We start from the raw sequence: 22,067 nt of genomic DNA, 5'->3' as shown, positions 1-22,067 counted from the left end.
CAGTCTAGGAGTAAGAAGAGACATTGTAGTTTGGGACAGATAGATGTTGGAGATGGAGAAATAAACAATGTTAAGATGGTCCTCAGCAAGATCGTGTCCTAGAGAGACTCTCGTCCCATCACACCAGTGTATAACTATGTAATGCTTTTGTAGTCCTTATGGCAAAGGAAAGTTTTAGGAAAGCGTTTAAAGGAGACAAATGGAAAAGCTTTGTTAATGCTGTGTACAGCTCCCTCCAGACGTGAGGGGCAGCATGTTAGAAAGACTGCTGGTTTGTAACTGTCACCCACTTGTTACAAAGCCAGCCACCTTTTCAGTTGTGTAAGGAGGGATGATAGATGGGGAGAGGGTAGTCTGTGAAAGGCCTTGAAAGTGGAGACGAGTAGTTTGAATCAATACTTTCAGGAAGATTAATGGCCGTCTGCAGACTCTAATGAATGGAAGAAGCTATTTTTAACTGGTTCTGGCATACTCACTCCATAGGAAACGGAATATATTGGATCCTGAACAAAAAACCTCACTTGGTTCTAGGGTTAACCCCATGCGGGATGTACCTCCCCCTTTTAAATATAAATATTAATCACTTTCTTAAAACTCCTATTGATGTAGAAACCAGCCATAGTTAACAAGGAAAGAGATTAAGATGCTTGGCAAAGGTCAAAATGAAAGTTAGAGCATTGACTAGATCAAACCAAATCCTGGCATCTGAAGTTGTGTTTATTTGGCTAATAAACAGTGTCATTCTACTGGTGGCTGATGAGTGTTTGTTGCCCTGAAGCATAATGTTTTGGAGTTTTACAATGGTACTGGATCAAGCTATGGACATCAGCAGGTAAATACATGGTATTTAGTAGAGCAGTTGGTAAATATATGGATTTTACTGTCCAAAGTAAGGCTGACAAATGATGAGCTACACAGAATGGAAGAAAAGAGATGGTGAAGCAGGGAGGACATCAGCAAAAAGAGCATGAGAAGATAGGAGAGGTCAAAGGATTTTTAAAAATGAATGAGAGAAAGATGAAAGAAATATCCCCATAGAAAACTATCAGTAATAGATGATCATTACTGCCTTTAGAAAATTCGATTCAGGGACCAGAAATCAACAGAAATGACAGTGAAGGGCTGAATGACCTCTCTGACAAATTTCCAAAATGAGACCTGATTATAGCTTTGAGCTCCTTCTACTGCATCATAATTAAATGGGCTTTCCTCCTAACTAAATGTTAGTAACTAGTAAGGGGATCAGACTGACTACCTGAGAAAGGGAAATCTTTTATGTCTTTATCAGATGATATAGGTGATACATGCATCCTGCAAATAAGCTTCAGCCTTCCCTGTAAGGGAGAGCATACTGTTGGAGTGTTAGTTAAGTTATGATACAGTTTTTACATCTGCAGTAATACTACCAATGAAGAGTAGTGATATATTTTGTTTGGTTGTTCATTGTGATATATACAGATCAAGGTCCCTCATCCACTCGGTAGAGGCCACTAAACTTCATAAGAAGTTGGCGTCATTCAAATGTGGCGACTAGAGTGGCCTCTCAGCTTTCATTATTTCAGATTTTGACTTATAGTGATACTGTGCAATTTAGTTAGGATTAGAATACAATAGATTTTGTCTGGAATGCCTGAAAATTTCTTTCTGCAGTCTTCCAGATATCTAAATAAGGGAAAACAAAGACATATACCAAAAGATTGCAGACTCAGTTGCCTGTAGTCAGCAGCTTTCTCAAATCCTGTATTACTTCAATTTATTTTCCTTGCAGTCAATCAATAGCTGCAAATGTATAACCCATTATCAATGCAGGAGTGTGATTGCATGAATCTGGTTTTCTCTGTGATGCCACTGTATGATTACATAGTGGACTGGATGAAAATAACAAAAAAATGACAAGGCAAACTGCTCAAGGTCATATGACGGTACAAAAACACTTTTTCACTACCTGTCAGTATTTCTGCCTATACTAATAGGGAAATGTGGAGCAGTGGAACGATTGATTTTATTTTTCACAGAGGTAGATAAGAGACCGAGAACCTGCTGCTTTGCTCCAGCTGTGCATGGCAGGAGCTCCATTCGTATCGATGGAGTTACATCACTGTAAGCGCAGCATCATGCTGGGATGGATCAGGCCCCAAGAAGATAGATTCCTCTGTTGTCCCTCTCTCCAGGGAAGATTAGAACAAGGGTGACAGAGGGCAAATTTCCAAGACAGAAGTTTAACAACCCTCATCCAACTCAACACCAGGACACAGGACACTTCCCATCTATGTAGTGCAGGAGTTCCCCCACATGAGAACCCCCCAGGCTTTGGTTCGCCCAGTGTTTCAGATATTTTGTGCTGCTCACACTGAGCTCATAAATCAGAATCGTCAGAAACAGTCTCTGGTTTATGCTTGCCAATGCCATCATGGCATTGTTAAGGCACAGCAAATTCTGATTTCTTCTCTCACTTGAATTGCATTTTATAGTGAACTACTAGATATCTGTAGTTGAAGAGGATCATGTTCATTCTGAGTGTAATAAAATGACTATATAAGCTAGTGAAAACAGCAGTTCATAAACAGAGAAGACACTCAACAGTCTCTTAAACCCAGGGTGAGATATCAACTCTCTGAAACACAGAAAAGAAATCTAATATATTATCTCTCTTCTGAGTTTGGTTGTTTTTTTATTTTTTTTTTTTATTTTTTTTATTTACAAGCTTTCAGAAAAAGACCACATCCAGACTTGAATTAAGAGAAATCACATCCCCTTCTGACCCCAACCATTTCTGTTCCCAGAGAAGCAGCACACATTTCATACTCTCCCTGGCACAGGGTGGACCAGGTTGGTCCATATTCCTCTGTGCCATTCACCAAAGTCTTTGCTGGTCTGGGACTTACACATCCCAACACCTTTCTTCCCAATCATGTGCCTTGGAGACAGCCCCATCCTGACCTACAGCTAGCAGCTGACACCTCAAACACTTGCTTAAGCTTATTGTAGACATGAATATTTATTACTTTTTCATTGTCATTGCTTGCAGTTATTAGTGTTAGAAACTTACATTTTGTTTTCTAAATATAAGTGCAACTTTTTTTATGTAATGACATGAGGGAGACACTGTAAGCATCACCATGTAACCTCAAGTGCTGCTCTCTCTTTTAATCTAATAAAACGACCCAAAGCAGTCTACTCTTCAGGTGGAGACCAGCTTCTTCTCCTTAGCCAGATCATCTGGCTGTGGCCTCTTCTGCCTGTCAGTTCAGAGGATTATGGGCACCTTTAATTCTGATCAGGTTACAGCTCTTTCAGAATTCTGTGGATAGTTCAAGAATTCATCTCATTATTAACACAATTCAATAAATTTACAATTTGTGTAGTTTTAGAGCTATTAACATTTAGTAGTACATGCTGTGTAGCACATTTCTCATTCAGAAAAATGTCGACAGAGAAATGCTCTTCTGACATATTACACTATGTGGGTCATCAGTTAAAATCTGAAACATCTACCAGCACATAAATCTTATTTAAAATGTCAAGAGAGAATAGAAAAATTGCACTGGTCTAAGAAGTCTTGTTACCAGAGTATTAAGGATCATCCCATTTCTCTCTCTACTTTTCCACGTTAATATTTTTTTCTGTATTTACTTGGTGAGAAAGGAGAAACAGAGCAGCTGTCAATAGGAAGCCCTAGGGAAATTCTCTTTTTCCATCAGTTCTTAATCTGCCATTTTATTTGATTAAGTTCTGGCATAACTTTCTTCTCTAGTCAGAGTGTGTTTAATTCCTAAATCTTCTGTTTAGCCATCCAAGCATACACTAAAGTCTTCCCTCTCCCAAATATTCAGAAATATGGCTTTGATTCTCCCTTCATTCCTCTTAAGCATCCATAACTTCCCCACATTCAGATGCTGGTTGAGCTTCCCAGTTGCCCAGATGTCCCTTCTCTCACAATCACAAGCAGAAACTCCCAGAATCAATTCCTCAGCTCCTTTAAATGAGGTACAGCTTTGACTTCCCAAATGTTACAAAGGGTGTACTTCCAGGATTATTTTCGTAGAAACAAAAGCAATTTAAAGACTCATTGAGATTGGGATATTATTGTAGATTCAGATAGGAGCTGAAGTTTAGAGCTCATGATCCTTTACCTATTTTTTATGTCAAAAATTGAAAAGTCAAACGTGTTGTAAAAGAGTTTAGGAACACACAACACACTGGAAGTAGGCACAGGCAAAAGTTAATCCCCACTTTGAAAAATGTGGAAATAGAGGATATGAGTGATGACTTTTTTATAAGAGGTGCCCAGATCTGGAACTTGCAAATCAGAAAATGATGTGGAGCTGTGTGTGAGCCACTAGCTGTGAATAGGCAGACAGAACGAACCAGCCAGGCTATTTAGCTTGTTCTGGGCTAACAGAGTGAGACAGCTTGTGGACCTAGTGTGCCTTACATCTGGACACATCAACACCTGAGCAAAGCCATCGCATGACTCTGTAGCCATCTGTACATGCGCATTCAGTCTTAGTAAAATCTATGCTCTCAAACCACCACTTCTGTGATGGGTACATTTACTCACTTGTTGCTTTAATGACGAAATTAAAAGGTGAACATCTAGTTCACTGTCCCCGAGCTATGTTTCAGCCTGACAGAAAATGAGATTTTGTTGCTGATGTTGCTACCTGGTAAGCAATTTTCTTCCCCTTCACCTACCAAAATCGTGGGCAATAGGGAATATTCTATGGAATCGGCATCACACAGCCACTTCTGATTATAACTATTCCCTGCTTCAGATTCTTTGGTTTGTCAAATGTGGCTGCAGCTGCACGTACACAATTCTGTAATACCATTCATAATTTGCAATGCAAAATTGTTTTGTGCGTATGGAATACAAACTCATTCTGCTCTAACACAATGCTTTTTGTGGAGAAGAAAACCTGGGATCTTCAGCCAGCTCACCAACTAAACTTTGTTTACAAATCTCCCTGTATTCAGATAAATGATTCCCGCAAACGGAATGAGGTCCAGACTCTGCCATCTAGGAGGTCCTTTTCCAGTTCTTGGATGGGATGTTGAAATCCCATGTGAGTATACGAGAAAATATTACCTCAAGAAGAGATAGTTTGCTTGCTTATGTTGCAGTGAAGGTATTTGTTTGCACCACTGTATAGTTAATTTACCCCTAGGTTTTCAGAGCAATATAATTGGCATCTCAGTTAATTAACTGATGTATTTAAGAAAATGGGGGTTCTGAGATGCTCAGTCAGGAGGCAAACAGTTCATGAACATAGAAAAGGTATTACTGACTACATGCCAGAGAACATTTTCAGTCTTATGTAAGATATGTCAAGCAATACATAAAGATAATCCCTTTCATACTCAACAAATACCACAACAATGCCTTAGAAAGATTTTGCTTAGGTATAGCCCTTTCCTTATGCAACATACTTTTCTAGTCATAAAACTTTTTCAATAGAAAGCATTATAATTTAAAGATTAAGAGAAACAAAAAAAGAGTCGAAGCACTAATACAGCCTTTGCTTATATTTGTTTAAGCCAGATTTCTCCATAGACTTTAAATGATTGGTTCCTTTTTAGGTGTCCTGAGTAGATAATAGTAGTATAAGGCTATAAGCTGGATTTCTAGAATGACACTCAAGTCTGAAAGTAATGAAACAGTCTTAACGATGAAACTTATCCTAATACATGATACTTTAATGTAATATAGCTGTATCTGCATTCCAAGGAGATATCCATCAGCTTTTGGTTAGTAAGGTTCTTGGGACAAGGCATCGCATGCAGGCAAAGTGCAAGAATGGTGCAAGAAGGTGATGAACACAATGATAGCTATACAGAAAAATGGGCCTTTGAGGAAAAGAATGCACTTTGTGCACTTTGTTTGCAGGCTTTGTGTTTTGGGGTGGGTTTTTTTTTTTTACTTTTGTGATGTTTTCTGTAAGGTTTCAACAGAAATTTTAATGTCAGGGTCACCAGAGACTGTTTTTAGAAATGGTGTAAGAATTACAGATTGCAAAGATATGAGCATGCTCCCCAAACAGGGATTTTTTTTTTCCCTCTATCAATATTTTCATCAGTATATTTTTTGGATTGTATATGGAGATTTATAAACCAGCTATGTTTTTACAAACAAACAATGTTTTCTCAAACACCTCTTCTACCTTCCAGTTTATTTCAAGATTTAATTGAAAAGTTCTCTCCTAGGGATTGGAAAAGCTCAAGATGTTTGATGTGCTCTCACCCCTTGCACAGGAGCCTTGCTCCTCTTGCTCCTTTGTTACTAGATCTCTTTCTGTGCTCTTTACATTCCTTGGGTCTAAACCCGTTCTCAGCTGCGGTTTTTAGAAGTGCTCTTCCCGTGCTTTTCCCTGAATATCCAGCTAACAAAACAGGAAGCGAAGGAGAAGTATGGTTGTATTTCAAAACACCATGGATGACCCACTTAACCCCCTTGTAACAGCTTTATTGTCCTTTCTTTCATTACCCCTTGTCCATCTTTCAGGTCTGAACTTTTACCTCTCCTCTTTGTGTTCTACCTTCTGCAATTATTTGAGTCTGCAACCGTATTATTTCAGCAGCTACAAAGACAGCATTAAGACAGAGTTCATAAAACTAAATTATATTTTCTATTCAGGAATTGGCAGTATATTTTACTTCTCAGCGCTGCAAGAGATGGAGAAATTAATAAAAACTGTGTTCTTATCTGATGATGCCTCATGGGCCTTCAGACTCTCTCATGGCTTGAACAGGTTGATAGATAGATACAAAATAGGCTAAATCAAGACAGATCCTCTCTGAAGCATTCCTATCTAATTCTCTGAAACATCTGTGTAGAATCCTTTAGAACTGTAATAATAGATTATAAAGAAAGTTCATAACATTTCTTCAAAAGAAAATCCATAATATTTCTTCAAAGAAAAAATAGCTTAAATTTGAATATTTTACTGAAATTCTCCTTTTACTCGATTCAAGAAGTAAATGGTCTAAAACTATAATTATGTTGTTTTGGACTGTAAACACATAAAAATGAGTTACTTTACATATGAAAGCCAAGAAACAATCTGAACTATGCCTTGCTGGAGACCAGTAATGAATCTATTTTTATACCGTATAAGCACATATGAATACCCTCAGTGAAATCATGCTTTTATGGAATTCTTCACAATTTCAACTGATTAGGTTGACAACTATCTATAATTTCTTTCTAATATGGAAAACAAAAAGCAAGGAATTTCAATAATAAGTTTTCAGATGGTATGTCACAAAAGTTCTTAGTCACTTCTGCTAATTTGTATCTAGTTTAACCAAACTGGGTTTTTACTATTGCCAGCAGGTTAGCAACGATAAATGGTGTGGCCATTTAGCTGTGCATAAAGACTATGAACAATGTGCACTGAACTCAGGTTGCAGTTTAGAAGAGGGGTTCCATCCCTAAATCCAAGCTAAGCAAGCAGCATCAGTGCAGAATTCGAAGCTTATCTTCCGTCTGAAGAGCATATGCTGTTAGTGCACCAGTTCCTGAAGTATGGTTATTTAGCTGTAGCTCGCTGCTAATGTAAGTGTCATCTGTTCTTGACAAAACTTACTTCTGCCCTTTGAATTCTGTGGCGGCATGTTGGGAACAGTAATGTCATGAGACTTGCCTTTATAATGTTTGTAGTTTTCTCTTTGAAAGAGTATTACGATGAGCAAGTCGAGACATTTGATAGTGGCACTTCAGCTAGCAACAGTGCTGTGTTTAATCTTTTCCTCTGTTAGGCTCTGAGGATGTATTATGGAAATTATTGTTTTTAATGGAGCAAGAATTTTGAAGCAAGCTGAGGTCACTTAGGGATTCAACACTGTGACATAAATAGCTATGAAGAAGATACACACTCCCTTTTTTTTGCATTCAAACAAATATAAAGGGGAAGTTATGAACTGACCAGAGGCATCTGGGGGAGAAGGAAGGAAGAAGGCTTAAGGATTACCTTTCCTGTGAGGTATTACATTAGCTTAAGAAGAATTTAAAATTTCATAAACCAATAGCTTGATTCAAATCTGAGATTTTTAAGACAATATTCCGTAAGTACCATAAGCAGTGTGTGCTAGTGTGGAGAAACTCTCAGCAAGAACTGTTATTTTTCAGTAATATAAAAGATTTATCATCTGTTCCACCATTTACAGACCAGAGAGCTGTGGTGAGGCTCTCCAGTGTGCCGTTCTACCCCACTGTGTCCTATAGAAATTAAAAAAAAAACAAAGCAAAAGTCTCTTGTATTTTTTTCATAATATATGAGATAAATTCTTTTTGAGAAATTGAAAGTTGGACCAGATATCTTTCGAGGTCCCTTCCAACCTGGGCTATTCTATGATTCTATGAAATTCTTAATCTAATATATTATCAGCATGAAAGATCATTTGCTCCTGCATCCCAGAGGATCAGTTTTGTTGTGCTAGCTATAGGCTGTTGCTGTGTCCCTTCAGAAATGAACTAGCTCTATACATGTGGCCTGTAATTTTCGGGGCAAAATTCACATGCTTTGGCAGTGAATATCACCTGATTCTGCAAGCAAGTCCAGTGAAGTGAGTGCCACTACAACTGTAGGTACCTGTTCCTCAACAGCAGCAAGATGTTAAGGAACTAGTCCTAAATTTGTCCCAAGCAATGATGAGTCTGTGTATTTCACACCTATTTTTACCGCCATGTACTATACTGTGCTTTGCATTGCTTATGAATCCTTTTTCTTCAACTGATGCTTTGCTTTTGCAGTTAGTGGCCAAACTCTTGTGTTGCTTTAATGGGGCTGGGATACTGGTCTGGCATGAGTTACTTACAGTTTTGAAGGCTTCTAAGTGCCTTTAACAAAACAGCAATCTTATCAAATTTGTGGAAACAGGGTTGGCTCACTTTAAAAGCTGTGTGCTATTATAGCTAGATGATTAAATGAGCTTGGAAATTTTAAGAGGAGATAATCTTGCTCTCTGTTCTGTCAATGTAGCAAACTACTTGTTGGAGGCTGAGTTGTTATTACCACTTAAAAGTCACGATGGCACAGTGATTGCTTAAGCAAAAGATGGCACATTTTTGGTAGGAGAGAAATGTAATCTGTACTTGATGTTCTGATTGAATGTAAATATTATTCATGGCATATAGCTGAGTCCTCTTCCCTAGTGGTTTTATAGTTTGGGCTTCATTGGTCTTCTATTGCTGAGCTACATCATTTCCTAAATATATTATCTAGATTGGAAGCACTTAAGAAATTCTGGATTGACAGAGTATATGGATCAGTGAAGCTGGAAACCATTTATCTTTTAAATTATCTAAACATATTCTTCCCACCGTGCCTACTTTAGTTGTTCTGTTTAGGTCATAGCGTATACTGTACAGGCCTCTGTTGATATTTTTCTGAAAATACTTAATATTTTATTAGGTATCCCTAAGGAGCAGAAAGCCATCAGAAAGACTCTCAGATTCCCTTTCTATCTTGACAAGTATGGTAGTCAATTTTCAGTGGCAATTACATACTCAGAGGACAGAAAAGGGTCACACCTTATGTCCAAAATGCCAGGCTGATCCTGGCCTGGTGCAAAGATTACTGGTATACCATTTGAAAAACTGTGTCTTTCATCAGTCCAAATTTATATGGAATGTCTTTGTGTGGCATTTCTCACCCCACTTCAGTTGCCATTTCATCACGTACCCCTTGAAGGAGACGTCATTGCATCATAACTGGTCAGTCTGAAAAAATGTATGATTTTGTCCTGAAATACACAAACTAGAAACACTGAAACATAATTTACAAAAGGGATCGGCAGCTTCCACCATAAATTCCAAAGATGAACTGTGGACAGAGTTTCAATGGCCTGAGTCAGAGCTAGGAGCTGGAAGCCACGGCACTGAGATGCAATACTTCCTCGTCTTGGAGCCCACAAGAATAGCTGAGAGCTATTACCACACAGAGGCAGATCAGAGTATTACTTACTATTTATTTTGCATTTCTGTTATGCCTTCTTTGCAAGGATCTCAGACAACTTGACAGCTAAGGACTACAGCAACAAAATATTCCTGCCTTCAAGTGAGCCTTGTAACTCATTGCATAAACCAAGTCAAGACTGGCTAGTCACTCATTGCAAAGCACCCTCTGAATGCTGAAAACTGTGTGCGTTTTATCTACACCTATTGGTACATACAGATTTTGTATTTAAAAGTTCTGTGTGTGATGTGCCTACCTTAACAGGTTTTAAGAAGAGTCTTCCAGGAACAGTGCTTGGCTCACTCCATTAGGGTAATGCTGTTCATTTAATGGAATCACTTATGATTTACACTGGTGTAACTGAGACTGGAACCTGGGCCTTGATCTTTTTAATGCAAATTCATCAATTCTGTTAGATAAGAGATGAAAGGAGTCCATTATGTTCTTCAGTCATCTCTTGAAGCAAAATCATTTGATTGGTTCCAGGCAGTAAGAGGTCCCTACTCCTGCAGTTAGCTCCAGAGATGAAACCTTGGGTTGGTGAACAAAGCTCTTACTGGAGTTATTTATTTTTCATGAACGGTCATCGATGATGAGTGCTAATAATGACAGCAGTGATTTCAAAGTTAAAAGTTACGCATGTAAAACTTAGGACTAATATGTTCCTCTGGTGTTAGACTGAGCACTATGTGTTTAAACACACACATTCTTTTAATTCAAAACATTTTATTCTCCTTTTAAATCCACACCTTGATGTTGATCTGACAGTGGTGCAAATGAGAAGGTCACAGAGGTGTCTCTGATGTAAAATCAAAGTGAATTCAGAAGCACGGTGTAGATAGATACTGGAATAGTGTAAAACCTAGAGTACATAAACATAACAAATAGCTGGCACATACAAAAGTATATCAAGTGCCAAATGTCTACAATACTGCAAATTAACTGCTATGGCAGAAGAGCTAGCAGTGGGGTTCAGAATGGAAAAGCAGAACTTGGTTACAGAGATCATAAAATAATCCTCTCCCTTGATCTTCGGCTCCCTAAACCAGGAGAGGCAGAAAGAGCTGGCTCTGAACAAACAATCTTTTATCGGTGATGGATGTGGCACTGCTTTGTCCAGTAAAATTGCTGATTTACTAATAGCAAAAAAAATAAATCTTCTGTGATGACACCAACCTCTCTAACCTGCTAAAGAAAGTGCAAACAGATGGGTATCTCTGTGACTGTGAGTGATTAAACCAGTCTAGAGAAATATCAGTAGTGTCTGATGAGAACTAATACTGCAACATGCAGTAACATCCCCAGCATCCCCCATTAGGATATATTCATTTTCTTTGTGCCAAGAATATGACCAATGATACTGCATGGTTTGATTTAATAGATCTGCCTCTCCTAACAAAAAGGTAACAGATATTTTATACAAATGTGAAATGTGCCCAGTGAAGCCTGGACAGATTTCAATTCCTTAGACTTTCCTCTTTATTGCAATACCAGCAAAATTAAGGGACTTTTGATCCTACTGGTAAATTTTTTAAAAAATGTAGGACACCTGCTTTATGGATTTTGAAGGGAGAGAAATAGTTTTTTGTTTCTGATTTGAGAATGTATTTTTAAAAATAGATATTTCCCTTTTTATATGAAACTCCATACCAACTTTGATACTGGTGATGTTTTTCCTTAAGACTAATCTGATGTACTTCAAAAACAATTGCAACCAAGTCTGGTTGATTTAAACTGGTACAAACTACTGATATAAACGAGGTAAAACATGTAATTGAGAATAGAATGAAGCCCTGCATTGTTGGCAGAGCAGGTAAATATAGCTCAGAAACTTATTTGTGGTGTTACATAGTTTGCAGTAAGTCAAGTACATCAAAAGATTAATACCTATCACATATCAATGCTGAGGAAATGGTACTTTTTTGATTATAAATCAAAATTGAAGGACTTTTGGGTGCAGCTCATCAAACACTGACTTAGGAAACAATTTTCTTCTGTTGTATTTTTTCTCCTCAGTAGTCTACAAAGGCAGTTGGGTAATTTTTGTAGTTTCTGTATGAAAAAATACTTATCCTTTAATCCTTAAATCACAACAATTGAGTATAACTTCATGTCAGAAGCAGCCAATAGAAGTACAAAATAGGGATTAGCAAGAGTATTTTTACATTAAAATTACTAGAGTTGGAAAGAAGGGGCACATAATCTCAGTACCTTCACAAGCACTGTAGCAAGCTGAAGGGGATTTGTTCTATTTCATTTGAAGACTGATAGCATAAGTTACAAGAGAGAGAAGCTATTATTCTAATAGGGAGGATTTCACAATAATCATAATCCATAACTGTACATAAATTTAATTGAAAGTTCATTCTTTTTTGTCTGATCTATTTTAATCTTCAATGCTATACAATACTTCTGCTTGAACTAGCAAAGCACATGAGAAAGAAAGTTAAACTGATCATTTTGGTCATAAATTAGGACACTCATACAGCTGCAGCAATTGCTTTCATTTCTAAATATTAAAACAAATGACTACTCTCGTTTAACCTTGAGGCACAAGATTCTCATCGTTTATATTGTGATATAATTCACACAGGTGAATATAAGGTTCTGATGGAGCAAAAAATAATTCCTCTTCATTCCCTCCCCAAAGTGCTCAAGCTGGTTGCATGGCCACATTTGCAGCATGAAGTCCCAGACTCAGTTTGGGTATTCGAGACGAAAAAGAAAAACAACCCCCCAGCCCCTGATATACAACTTGCTTTCCAAAGAAGCATGTTTTAATTTCAGGTCCTGATACGTGGGATATTTCTTAAATTTTGCCTGGAGGTGTGTATGGCAGGTAAATGGCAACTACTGTCTACGCTTCCCTTTTGAGAACATACACATATTTATTGGTTAATGTTTATATAATCGCAATGTAAGTGTGTCTGATTTACTGTACCAATACCTACAGCTGTAGACTATCTGTTCTACTCAACAGCATTTAAATGACCTTTGGGGTGTACAATGTATGTCCCATTATCCCATTAATGACAAGGTGCAGCTTTGGGCAATAGAAATGTTAGTTTATTTATATGCACAAAGTTGTTTTTTTTTTTTTTCTCAACTGCTTTTACAGCTTCACCAATTTATAGAAGAGCCAATAGCTGACTTAGTGACTCTGACAAACTAAGTAATACATTGTACATACTCACTGCCAGAGAAAGACAAATGTTGGGTTTATTTTTGTGACCTTTAGATTCAGAGAACTGACTAGAATCAATTTATAGTTCAAAGAGATTGGATGATACCTACACTAAGCAGTAAAATTGCTTCTGCTTTGATAGTGTGCATTAAAATATAACACTGAGGTAAGAGTCATTGATTTGGATACAGAATGGGGAGTGAAGGTGGGTTTGTCAAGCGTAGGAGGTTTGGGAACAATCTGACAGGTTTCAAGCCAGTCTGTCTTGACTACTTAAGAAAAAGATTTAGAAGAAAACCAAGGAATCTGACCTAGCAACTACTGTTACATGAGTTCTCTTGGCAAATCACTCAGTGCAGTAAAAAGTGGACAACCATCTGGATTGTCCCTAGGGAACCATACATTGAATTATGAGAATTTCATTGGGAGCAAGTAGGATTGGATGACTGATTGGTGGTTGCTATGCTATTGCCACTTTCTGCCTGAGGTCAGGACCCAGCTTTTCTTTTATCACAGCAGAAGACCTCTTCTAATGATCAGTCCTCAGAGATTAATGGGACCAGCTTAGTTTCAGAGCTCCCTAAGGAAGATTATTGCTCAAGCTACAAACGATACTATTGAAATGCTTTAATTATCTGTTGCCATTAATTGTTGGTATAGTTGTTCTTACATGACACTTTTTGTATCATCATCTTCACAGGTCACTGTGGAGAACAGCTGCCTTGCAGCAAAAGAATTAGGAAAGAAGGAAAGCAGAGTGATACTGGCATGTGTCGTGTTCTGATCTTACTGAGGAGGAAAGATGTTTTGAAATCCTATGCCAGTACTGTGGCAGAAATACAGATGTGGTGATTCATACCCTCTAGTAAGTCCTGTTGTGAAGAATTCTCCCTAGTGGCAAATGAGGTAGTTAATCCGTTGAATTTTGACTCATAGAGCCAGGTATTCCTGAAATAAGACCTGCTAGCTCCTCGGCAGGTAAGAATGAAAGAAAAAAGCCTTCAGGGTTTGATTATAAAGTACATTGTATTGTAAAGCCATACTAGTTCATATTTTCCTACAGCCTTTGTATGCAAAACTTTTTTAAAATTCTAAAAATTAGAAAGTACCTGGTCTGGGGACTTTGGTACAGATTCGGCCATTTCCAAAAAACCCTGCTGGACATCGGCTGCAAACATATCCGATGTAAGGGGGTTTCCGATCAAAACATAACACTCCAGGAAAACACGGCCTGTTGGCACAGGTAGTAATATGTGACAGTGGTGCTGCATGGCCTAAAAAAGAAGGAAGTTCAAGCATGTTTATTTATAATTTCTTGAATCAAATGCGTATATAAAATTAAGAAGTGACTGCCTGAGCCCGGCTAAAGATTTGTAACTTCTCTTATTCTGTTAAAGTCTAATTAATACAGAATGTTCCCAAACCTTGAGCCAAACATGAGAATGTCCTGTAGGCACAGTGTAACAGAACAGCTGTTTCTCATTAAAGCAAGATTTATTAGTCTGCTCGTTACATGTTTTCAAGTTTAGTACTCAAAGTTGTTTGGCATTTATCATGGATAATATAGAAACTGTAATTTTCAGCATAAGTGAAAGATTAACTGAGTGAGAAACTGTATTATTCAGACATCCTTTTGGTCTTTCATAATTGGAAGGTAATCATCAAACCTTAGAGCATATATACCTTACCTTTAAAAATACACTGTCAAGTATGTATGTTTCTGATCTAGAAATCATCCTTAATGTGTCAAACCTTGTACAACAGGAGATTACTTTACTTATCTTAGAACTATGTGCAAAAGTTTAACTCTCCGGTAGTATATAATATTTTAGCACTTATGATGTCACTGAATAGCAAATGTATATGAACTGCCTGTGAAGTATTTAATAGTGTCAAGAAAAAGAACAGATGATGAATAAAATCTTAATGATGGTTGTAGATCTTTTTTAATTGCCTCCAGTGAGGTCTCCATCATGATTCTCAAGTATTTTCAGCATTATTCTTGCACCTTGCCTACAGCATTATGATGGATACCTGTAAGAGGCAAGTTTTGGTTAGGTGTTGGCTGGCCTGGTACAGATATAAAAAAAGAAAGTGAGAAAAAAATAATCTTTTCTTTTACATATGCCCCTACACAACAGATGTGCCCAGTCTCAGTTTTTCTGCTCCCTGCTTTCACTAGAAAATCAGCTAAATATACAACGCCCATTACAACAGGGCCAACATAAGCACTGTGTGGGTGCACACCCCTGTTAGAGAGTGCTGCAGTGCTCCGCGTCTGGGAAAAGCGGCAGCCACAGTCAAGTTCATACTTCAAGCGTCGATCTTCGCTTATGCTCAAAACTCAGTCTTAATTCAGTGACTGCCTGTCAAATGCTGAAATAAAATGTCACTGTCACTTGGCGATGGCAAGTTGGCATAAGCTGTCATTCTTATCATCTTGCTTTCCATTGATCACTAAGATTTGGAGTGATTTTGTTCTGCCTCAGAAGCGATGCGATTTCTAGTTAAGCCTGACCACTCTGATTGCTATTGCTGTAATGGCTCTCTTCCCACGTAAAATTGTTTAGCAGCGATCCGGCCTGATGCGTTGAGGGGGTTTTTGATTTTTAACTCTATCTTTCTATGATGTATTATGAACAGCTAGTTTATGTTTATTGTTTAAGATGGTAAAATGTATGATTTCTGAATATGTAAACTGCAGCAACTAAAAAAGATTTCATATCCTTGTATACCTACCATGTCTACCACTTATGCTAAAATTCTTAATTACAGGAGAATCCTCTGCCTCCAAGGGCTGCAGCGGCTGCTTAACCCCAGTCTTGTTCCAATCACCTTTGCCATTGCCTTTTTCAATGCTTAAAGCTTTTGTAATGTCAGCAGCAAGCACAGCTATGAAAAGAAAGCATGGAGACAAGGAAACAAGGTGTTAGACCTTAGCTGTGATTGATGATAAAAAGCAACAGTAACAGCAAATCAGATAACCTGACACAAGTTTATTCTGGAAGCCAACCATCAAGCAAATAAAGGCAAATCAGGTGAGTCAGCTGCTGACATGCAGCAAAGCTTCAACATGAATATAGAAAAAATTACTATGCCCGATCTCAATGAAGTTTGCTTATCTGGGAGATGTACTTAATATGCACAGTGATCTTTTTATTGAGCTAAGGGCAGTAAGAAGGCCTCAGGTCCCCCGTATTAGACAGCATTGTTACTTGGATGAAGATGCTACACTATACACTGGGACCTGTGCTCAGTCCGGCTGCTGCCTCTCTTTGAAAGCTTCTTTCTGAGACTGTGTTCAAAATGAAACTATGATCAAAAATGCCCCGAGGGCCGGAGCCCCTCTGCTGCGGGGCCAGGCTGGGGGAGCTGGGGGTGCTCAGCCTGGAGAGGAGGGGGCTGCGGGGAGGCCTGAGTGCGGCCTGGCAGTGCTGAGAGGGGCTGCAGGAAGCGGGGGGCAAGCTTTTAGCAAGGCCTGTTGGGACAGGACAAGGGGTGATGGGTTTAAACTAAAGGAGAATAGATTCAGACTGGCTATAAGGAAGAAATGTTTTACAGTGAGGGTGGTGAGGCGCTGGCCCAGGTTGCCCAGAGAGGCGGTGGAGGCCCCATCCCTGGCACCATCCCAGGCCAGGCTGGACGGGGCTCTGAGCACCCTGCTCTGGTTAAAGCTGTCCCTGGCACTGCAGGGGCTGGGCTGGGTGGGCTCGGAAGGGCCCTGCCCACCCAAACCATTCTATGTTTCTATGATTCTACGTTGTGCATGTTTGTTGGCTTCGGTTAGGTCAGCTGCAAACTTTGGACGTGTCAAAATACCTGTACAAAGTATCATAGAATCATAGAATGTAGGCACATTGTATACATGGATGTAAAGAGGAAAATTGATTGGTGGAGACTCTAAAACATATTGATTTATGCATAATTTTAAGATAATTTCTTGAATGAATTAGGGATTGTAAAGTCTATGTGGAAATATGTTGTGAGCTAAACAACCCCGCCCTGGATCTCTTGGATATTCTGTACACTTAATAAAGCCTGAGACTATGACTCTTTATATATATTAAATAATGCAATGAGCTACAGACCACTCTAACAGCTATAAGTTACTTCAGTTTTCTCCTCCTTCCTCCCAGAAGCCTTTATATTTGCTTCAGCAAGGGAAGTATGAGTAGGCATGTTAAGGCTGTATGTTACGTCTGTATATCAGAACCACAAAGAAGGATTTATATCCTATTTTGTGTGGCCAGAGAAGCCCTCAGGTTTATTCCTTCTAATAAATGTGCATTTCGGAAATAGAGACGTCTTTCTGTAAATAAAAAAAATGCAAAAGAAGAAATTATTTTTCTGATATATTTCAAAAAAAGGGTATTATTTTGTATATCCTTCCTTCATTGGTCAAATAAGCTACAAAAATATGCATTAGTGAAACAGATGCAAAATCACTTTGAAATAACTAATGTGGCCAAATAATACAGGAAAAAAAACACCATTCTTTACAGACATTTGTCAATCTGATTGAAGGGATATGTGGTAAACCTGGCAAAGGCAGTCCTGCTGGTGCCAGAATCTTGCTGTTACAGCTGAGTCTTTTTACATCAGATTTTTTTCTTTTCTTTTTGGTAGTCAATATGTGGAAAAGTTACTATCTTCACAGTTAATATCTGTATCTTTTGCGTCTGGGATTTCTTTGGAAACACCAACAAAAAAACAAATGTGAAACACTTCAAGTGTTGATTTCTCTCCTTCTGGCCAACCAAATGTTATTTTTAGAGAAGGTTTGTGTGTATATGACTGAAACAAGCAGCATGTGAGTAGGTCTCATCCTGTGCACTGGGAAGGTTTCAGCAGAGTGCAAAGTCACTGTAGTCTCTCTACTAAAGAGCCTATTGCCCCCAAAACAAATACTGAGCAGGTGTAAAATTGTCCCTAGCCGTTTCCTCCACTAGCTGGGACCTGTGGCATGACTTTAGGCCAAGCATGACCTCAGTAGCTGTGGACCATGTCCTCTAATGAAAGCACACCTTGGAAACAGAGGTGAAAGGATGTGAAGCATTTGCATATGAACCTTTTTCCTCTTACCCTACAATCTGCTTGCACAGCATTCGCCCAAACCAACAGTAATCCTGGGGGTGCTCCCCAAGTACTCGTTAGTGCATGGTATAGTTAGGAATGAAACAGTGGAGAACATGGGGAACGTCATTGGCAAATTATTTAGCTGGCATCTGGAAAATACTTTTTGGTATGCTACGGTGTTCATTATAATCAAAATGAAAGTAAACTGCAGTGGAAAATAGCAAACAGAGAGCAATTTGCAATTATCCATATTAATATAACATGACAATAGTCTGCTTTGTATATTTAAAGGTCTGTACTTGAAGCAAGTGGCAAAGTACTCAATTAAGGATAATAGCAGTAGAATTGAACCCATTTTTTCCCCATCTATTAAAATAAATCATGCAAAACACTTACATTTACAAGTTTTACCATTTCCCTCCATCCCACTGGGGCAAATTCCACAGGTATACGATCCAAAAGTATTCATACAAGAGACTCCAGGAAAACAAAGACTCTCTTCACATTCATTCCTGTCTTCCTGACAAGTAAGCCCTGTGGCAAAACAAAGGGGAGGTTAATAATCAGGAAAGATTCCCTGTTTATTCCTCATCTCAAATGTTGAAGAAGACTAAGGCTTACTTCTCAGCTGTAAACTCATTACAGGGTACGTCATTCATGTTAGAGCCAATTCCCCACTGTCTCTCTTAAACCTGCTTTTATCACACTGTTTATTACTGTTGTCACTGGCACCAGAAGTGCTGAACTTGAGACTACTGCTCGTAGAAATCTGTGCATGTTAAATAAATTATTTCCCCTGCATTTCACATCTTTGTTGCTGCTTTTGTTGTCTTGTTTATGTAAGATCTTTGTCATGTGCTGAAGGAGCCAATGAAAGTCACCATTTTGGCTTTAGGATATGAAGAGCCATATACTGACCTATTGTGCTTTTCATTTCTATGTGAACCTCACATAACTAATAGCTTATTGTGAATCAGCCTGATAGAGTCTGGCTGAAGGTAAACCTTACAAAATGATCAGATTTTTTAAAAAAAAAAAAATTCTATTTAAAATTAAAATTTGAAGAAACATTCTGAAAATGTCTTTGAGCCGCAGTGCTGGTGTACAGAAGATAAGCTGCTATAGGATTTGAACCCAAAACGATGTGTCTTGGCTATTGCTGATTTTGGAAATAGGGATTTAAAAATCCCTTGAAGCAACTGATATTCAAATTCACAACTCTGGATGATTTAACAGATACCTATAGGGGAAGGTGACCCAAAAGTTAAAATTACTATCTGAAAAGCAAATGATGCAAAGTAATCACGTATACTGTTGTTAAAAACTCCCTCAGGCTTCGGGTATGTGTGCTGCTGTCTCTGTGCACTTGAGAAAACTTGCTTGGCTATTGCTGGTTACCAGAATATGGAGCCCTGATAGCAGGTCATAAAGTAGCCCATATCCTATCTATTAAGGCACGCCCTTTGTGCCTTGTAGGAATACCCAAGGAGACTGGGAGACCTTCTTGAGAGTCCAGGTGCCTGCTTCAAGACATACCACAAGGTACAGAAAGGCTTGTTCTATATCAGATATCCAGCTTTATCACGAAAGACGATTTAAGGATAAAATAATATTTTTTTCTTCAAAAAAGAAATTTGTCACGGTGGAATGAATTATCTGATGATAAAACCAGAACATTGTTATTCATCTCCTACAACTTAATCTCTCATTGCTTCAGCATTTCAGATAGCTTCCACTACTCCTTTCAAGTTAAAATAACATCTCCATGTAAAAAACTGAAATTGAAGTCTCTCTTGATTGAGCTGCCTAAAAAAGTTAGTGACATCACCTTCTCATGTCTGCTTTGTCTTGTGGAGAAAAAAAAGAAAAGAAAAAGAACGGTAGCACAAAAGCCATGTCCCTTTTCTGGTGCCATCTCAAGCTAAGTTGTTCTAGTTTTGCACGCTTCATGCTTCTTTCATGTAAGCTGGGCATCACATAATATTGCCGGGCTTAACTTACTTCTTTTCCTCCCTTGTTACATTTTGGGTTACTATTTCTATTGTATAATTTAATTAGCACATTCGTAGAATCAGGCTGCTTTTTTCTGATACTGCTTTCTGATGATGCATTGGGAAATTATTAGACATCACATTCTGGAAAATATTGAATGAATTACCCTCTGATTAGATTAGTAATTATTTTATTTCTCTGAGTATCATAGAAGACTAAATGTCATACTGTAGACAATGAAAGTAGGAATGAAGTCCCCCATTTCAGTAACAACAGCCACTCCTCCCCCAGTCCCCTCTCCTCCCTTCTACATACTCAATTTTTGCTGCAAAGGGCTGACTTTAAAATCTCAAAGATGAGAGAATTACAAAAAGCAAAGGAACACCATAAGTAACAGGCTAAGTTTAAAAATTCAGTCACTTGAATGAATTTTGTAACGTAGAGGTGGTACTATGCAAGCACTTCTTTTCACTTAGAGAGATTTGATTTTAAAGAGTATCTGATCAATTTGGGCATAATGATAATCCAGCTGAGTCCAAGGACAAATGTTTGCAAAGTCCAAAACTTGGCTGAAGGTTGCTGAACAAGCAGCAGAAATGGACAGAAAACTGTCCGCAACAAGAAGTCTCAATTATTCTGTTTGCACAACCTCCAGTGCACTGCAACACAAGGGAGTCTCAATTCTCTTGGCACTGCGACAGTGCAAATAAAAATAATGGGAATAAAAGATCTTCAGGTTGCAAGGTTGAAACATCTGTTTCTGTGCCAGCTCAATTTCTCCATCCCTGCATGGGAAATTGTCTGAGAAGATGAAGTCCTTTTACACCTCGAGAGGAGCTGACCACCTACAGATGCAGAGAAAGACTTTTTGACTCTGTTCACATTAAGTTGACTGTAAAGGAATGGGAAATCTCATTTAGGAACTCTATGGTTATTAAGAAACATGAACAAATCTTGGGGTTTTCTTCAGTTTCCTGAAAAGTAAAATGAAATTATAGTTCCATCTTCCCTTCTGCCCCCCAGTTTTATATTAATCAATGGTACATGGGGAAAGAAAGAATGGTTTTGTGATTGAGATGCAGTTTTCAAGGATGAGTTCTGTTCTCAGGTGGGTGATGTTCTTGCTTTCGGTGGCCAAAAGAAGAAACAACGGGAATTCTTGTTAACAATGTTGAAGAAAAATGAATGAGCTTTGAACACTCGATGAGATAAATGCATATAAGTCTTTGCAGAAATTTAAAGTAGTAATAATTCTGGAGTCATCCTTCTCTCAGATTTCCCAATGGCTTCTCTCCCTGCCTTGTTCCCATTCCTACATTATACCCTTACATTGCCTGAGATACACCGATGCACTTGAATTGCTACCGCTTAGCAACACACTGTGTTCCCTGTGCTGCCACTTCTCTTGTAACGGTGTTTGGGAAGCTCTCAAAAGAGTTAACTTTTTGTTTCTGCTACCTGTTCACTATCATTTGTGATGGTGAAGTGGTGCTGTCACTTGAGCAGTATAGCATTGCCTTCTCGTTAGATTATTGATGGTTTTCTGGGGAATTGAGACATAAACAGAGCATCATGGATGAGCTTTTATTGTTGTCACAGAACCTGCCCTGAAGTAAAATCAGCTACTTCCCAGCTGGCTTTCAGCTCCGCTTGCTTATAATTTTTCACCTGCTATTAAAACTTTGAGCTGTATTCCTGTTTCACTCAATCATATCTTTTTTTCTGTGGTTGCTTGTGTTGTAGCATTTTTGGCAGGGGAAGTACAGCAAAAACAATGGGCATTTATGTAACCTGGCAAGAATTAGGGGTTCAGGAAAACCCAGTGTTTCTCTAGCCATCGAGGTGTCCTGTGCCCTTGT

General features: G+C 38.5%; 1 protein-coding gene across 1 annotated transcript in view; it reads right to left on the bottom strand.

The window, feature by feature from the left end:
* LOC104032488 (von Willebrand factor D and EGF domain-containing protein) overlaps positions 1–22,067 on the bottom strand; it is a 181,548-nt gene that overhangs the window by 41,128 nt on the left and 118,353 nt on the right. Inside the window, exons 18-20 of the mRNA XM_075710358.1 lie at positions 18,613–18,750; positions 15,880–16,032; positions 14,250–14,414 (exon numbers count right to left, since the gene is read on the bottom strand). Coding sequence (XP_075566473.1) covers positions 14,250–14,414; positions 15,880–16,032; positions 18,613–18,750 — 456 coding nt within the window. The remainder of the gene's footprint in view (positions 1–14,249; positions 14,415–15,879; positions 16,033–18,612; positions 18,751–22,067) is intronic.

This window comes from Pelecanus crispus, chromosome 5 (assembly GCF_030463565.1).
Source record: "Pelecanus crispus isolate bPelCri1 chromosome 5, bPelCri1.pri, whole genome shotgun sequence".
NCBI classification, from domain to species: domain Eukaryota; kingdom Metazoa; phylum Chordata; class Aves; order Pelecaniformes; family Pelecanidae; genus Pelecanus; species Pelecanus crispus.
This window is presented reverse-complemented; position numbering and strand designations above follow the sequence as displayed.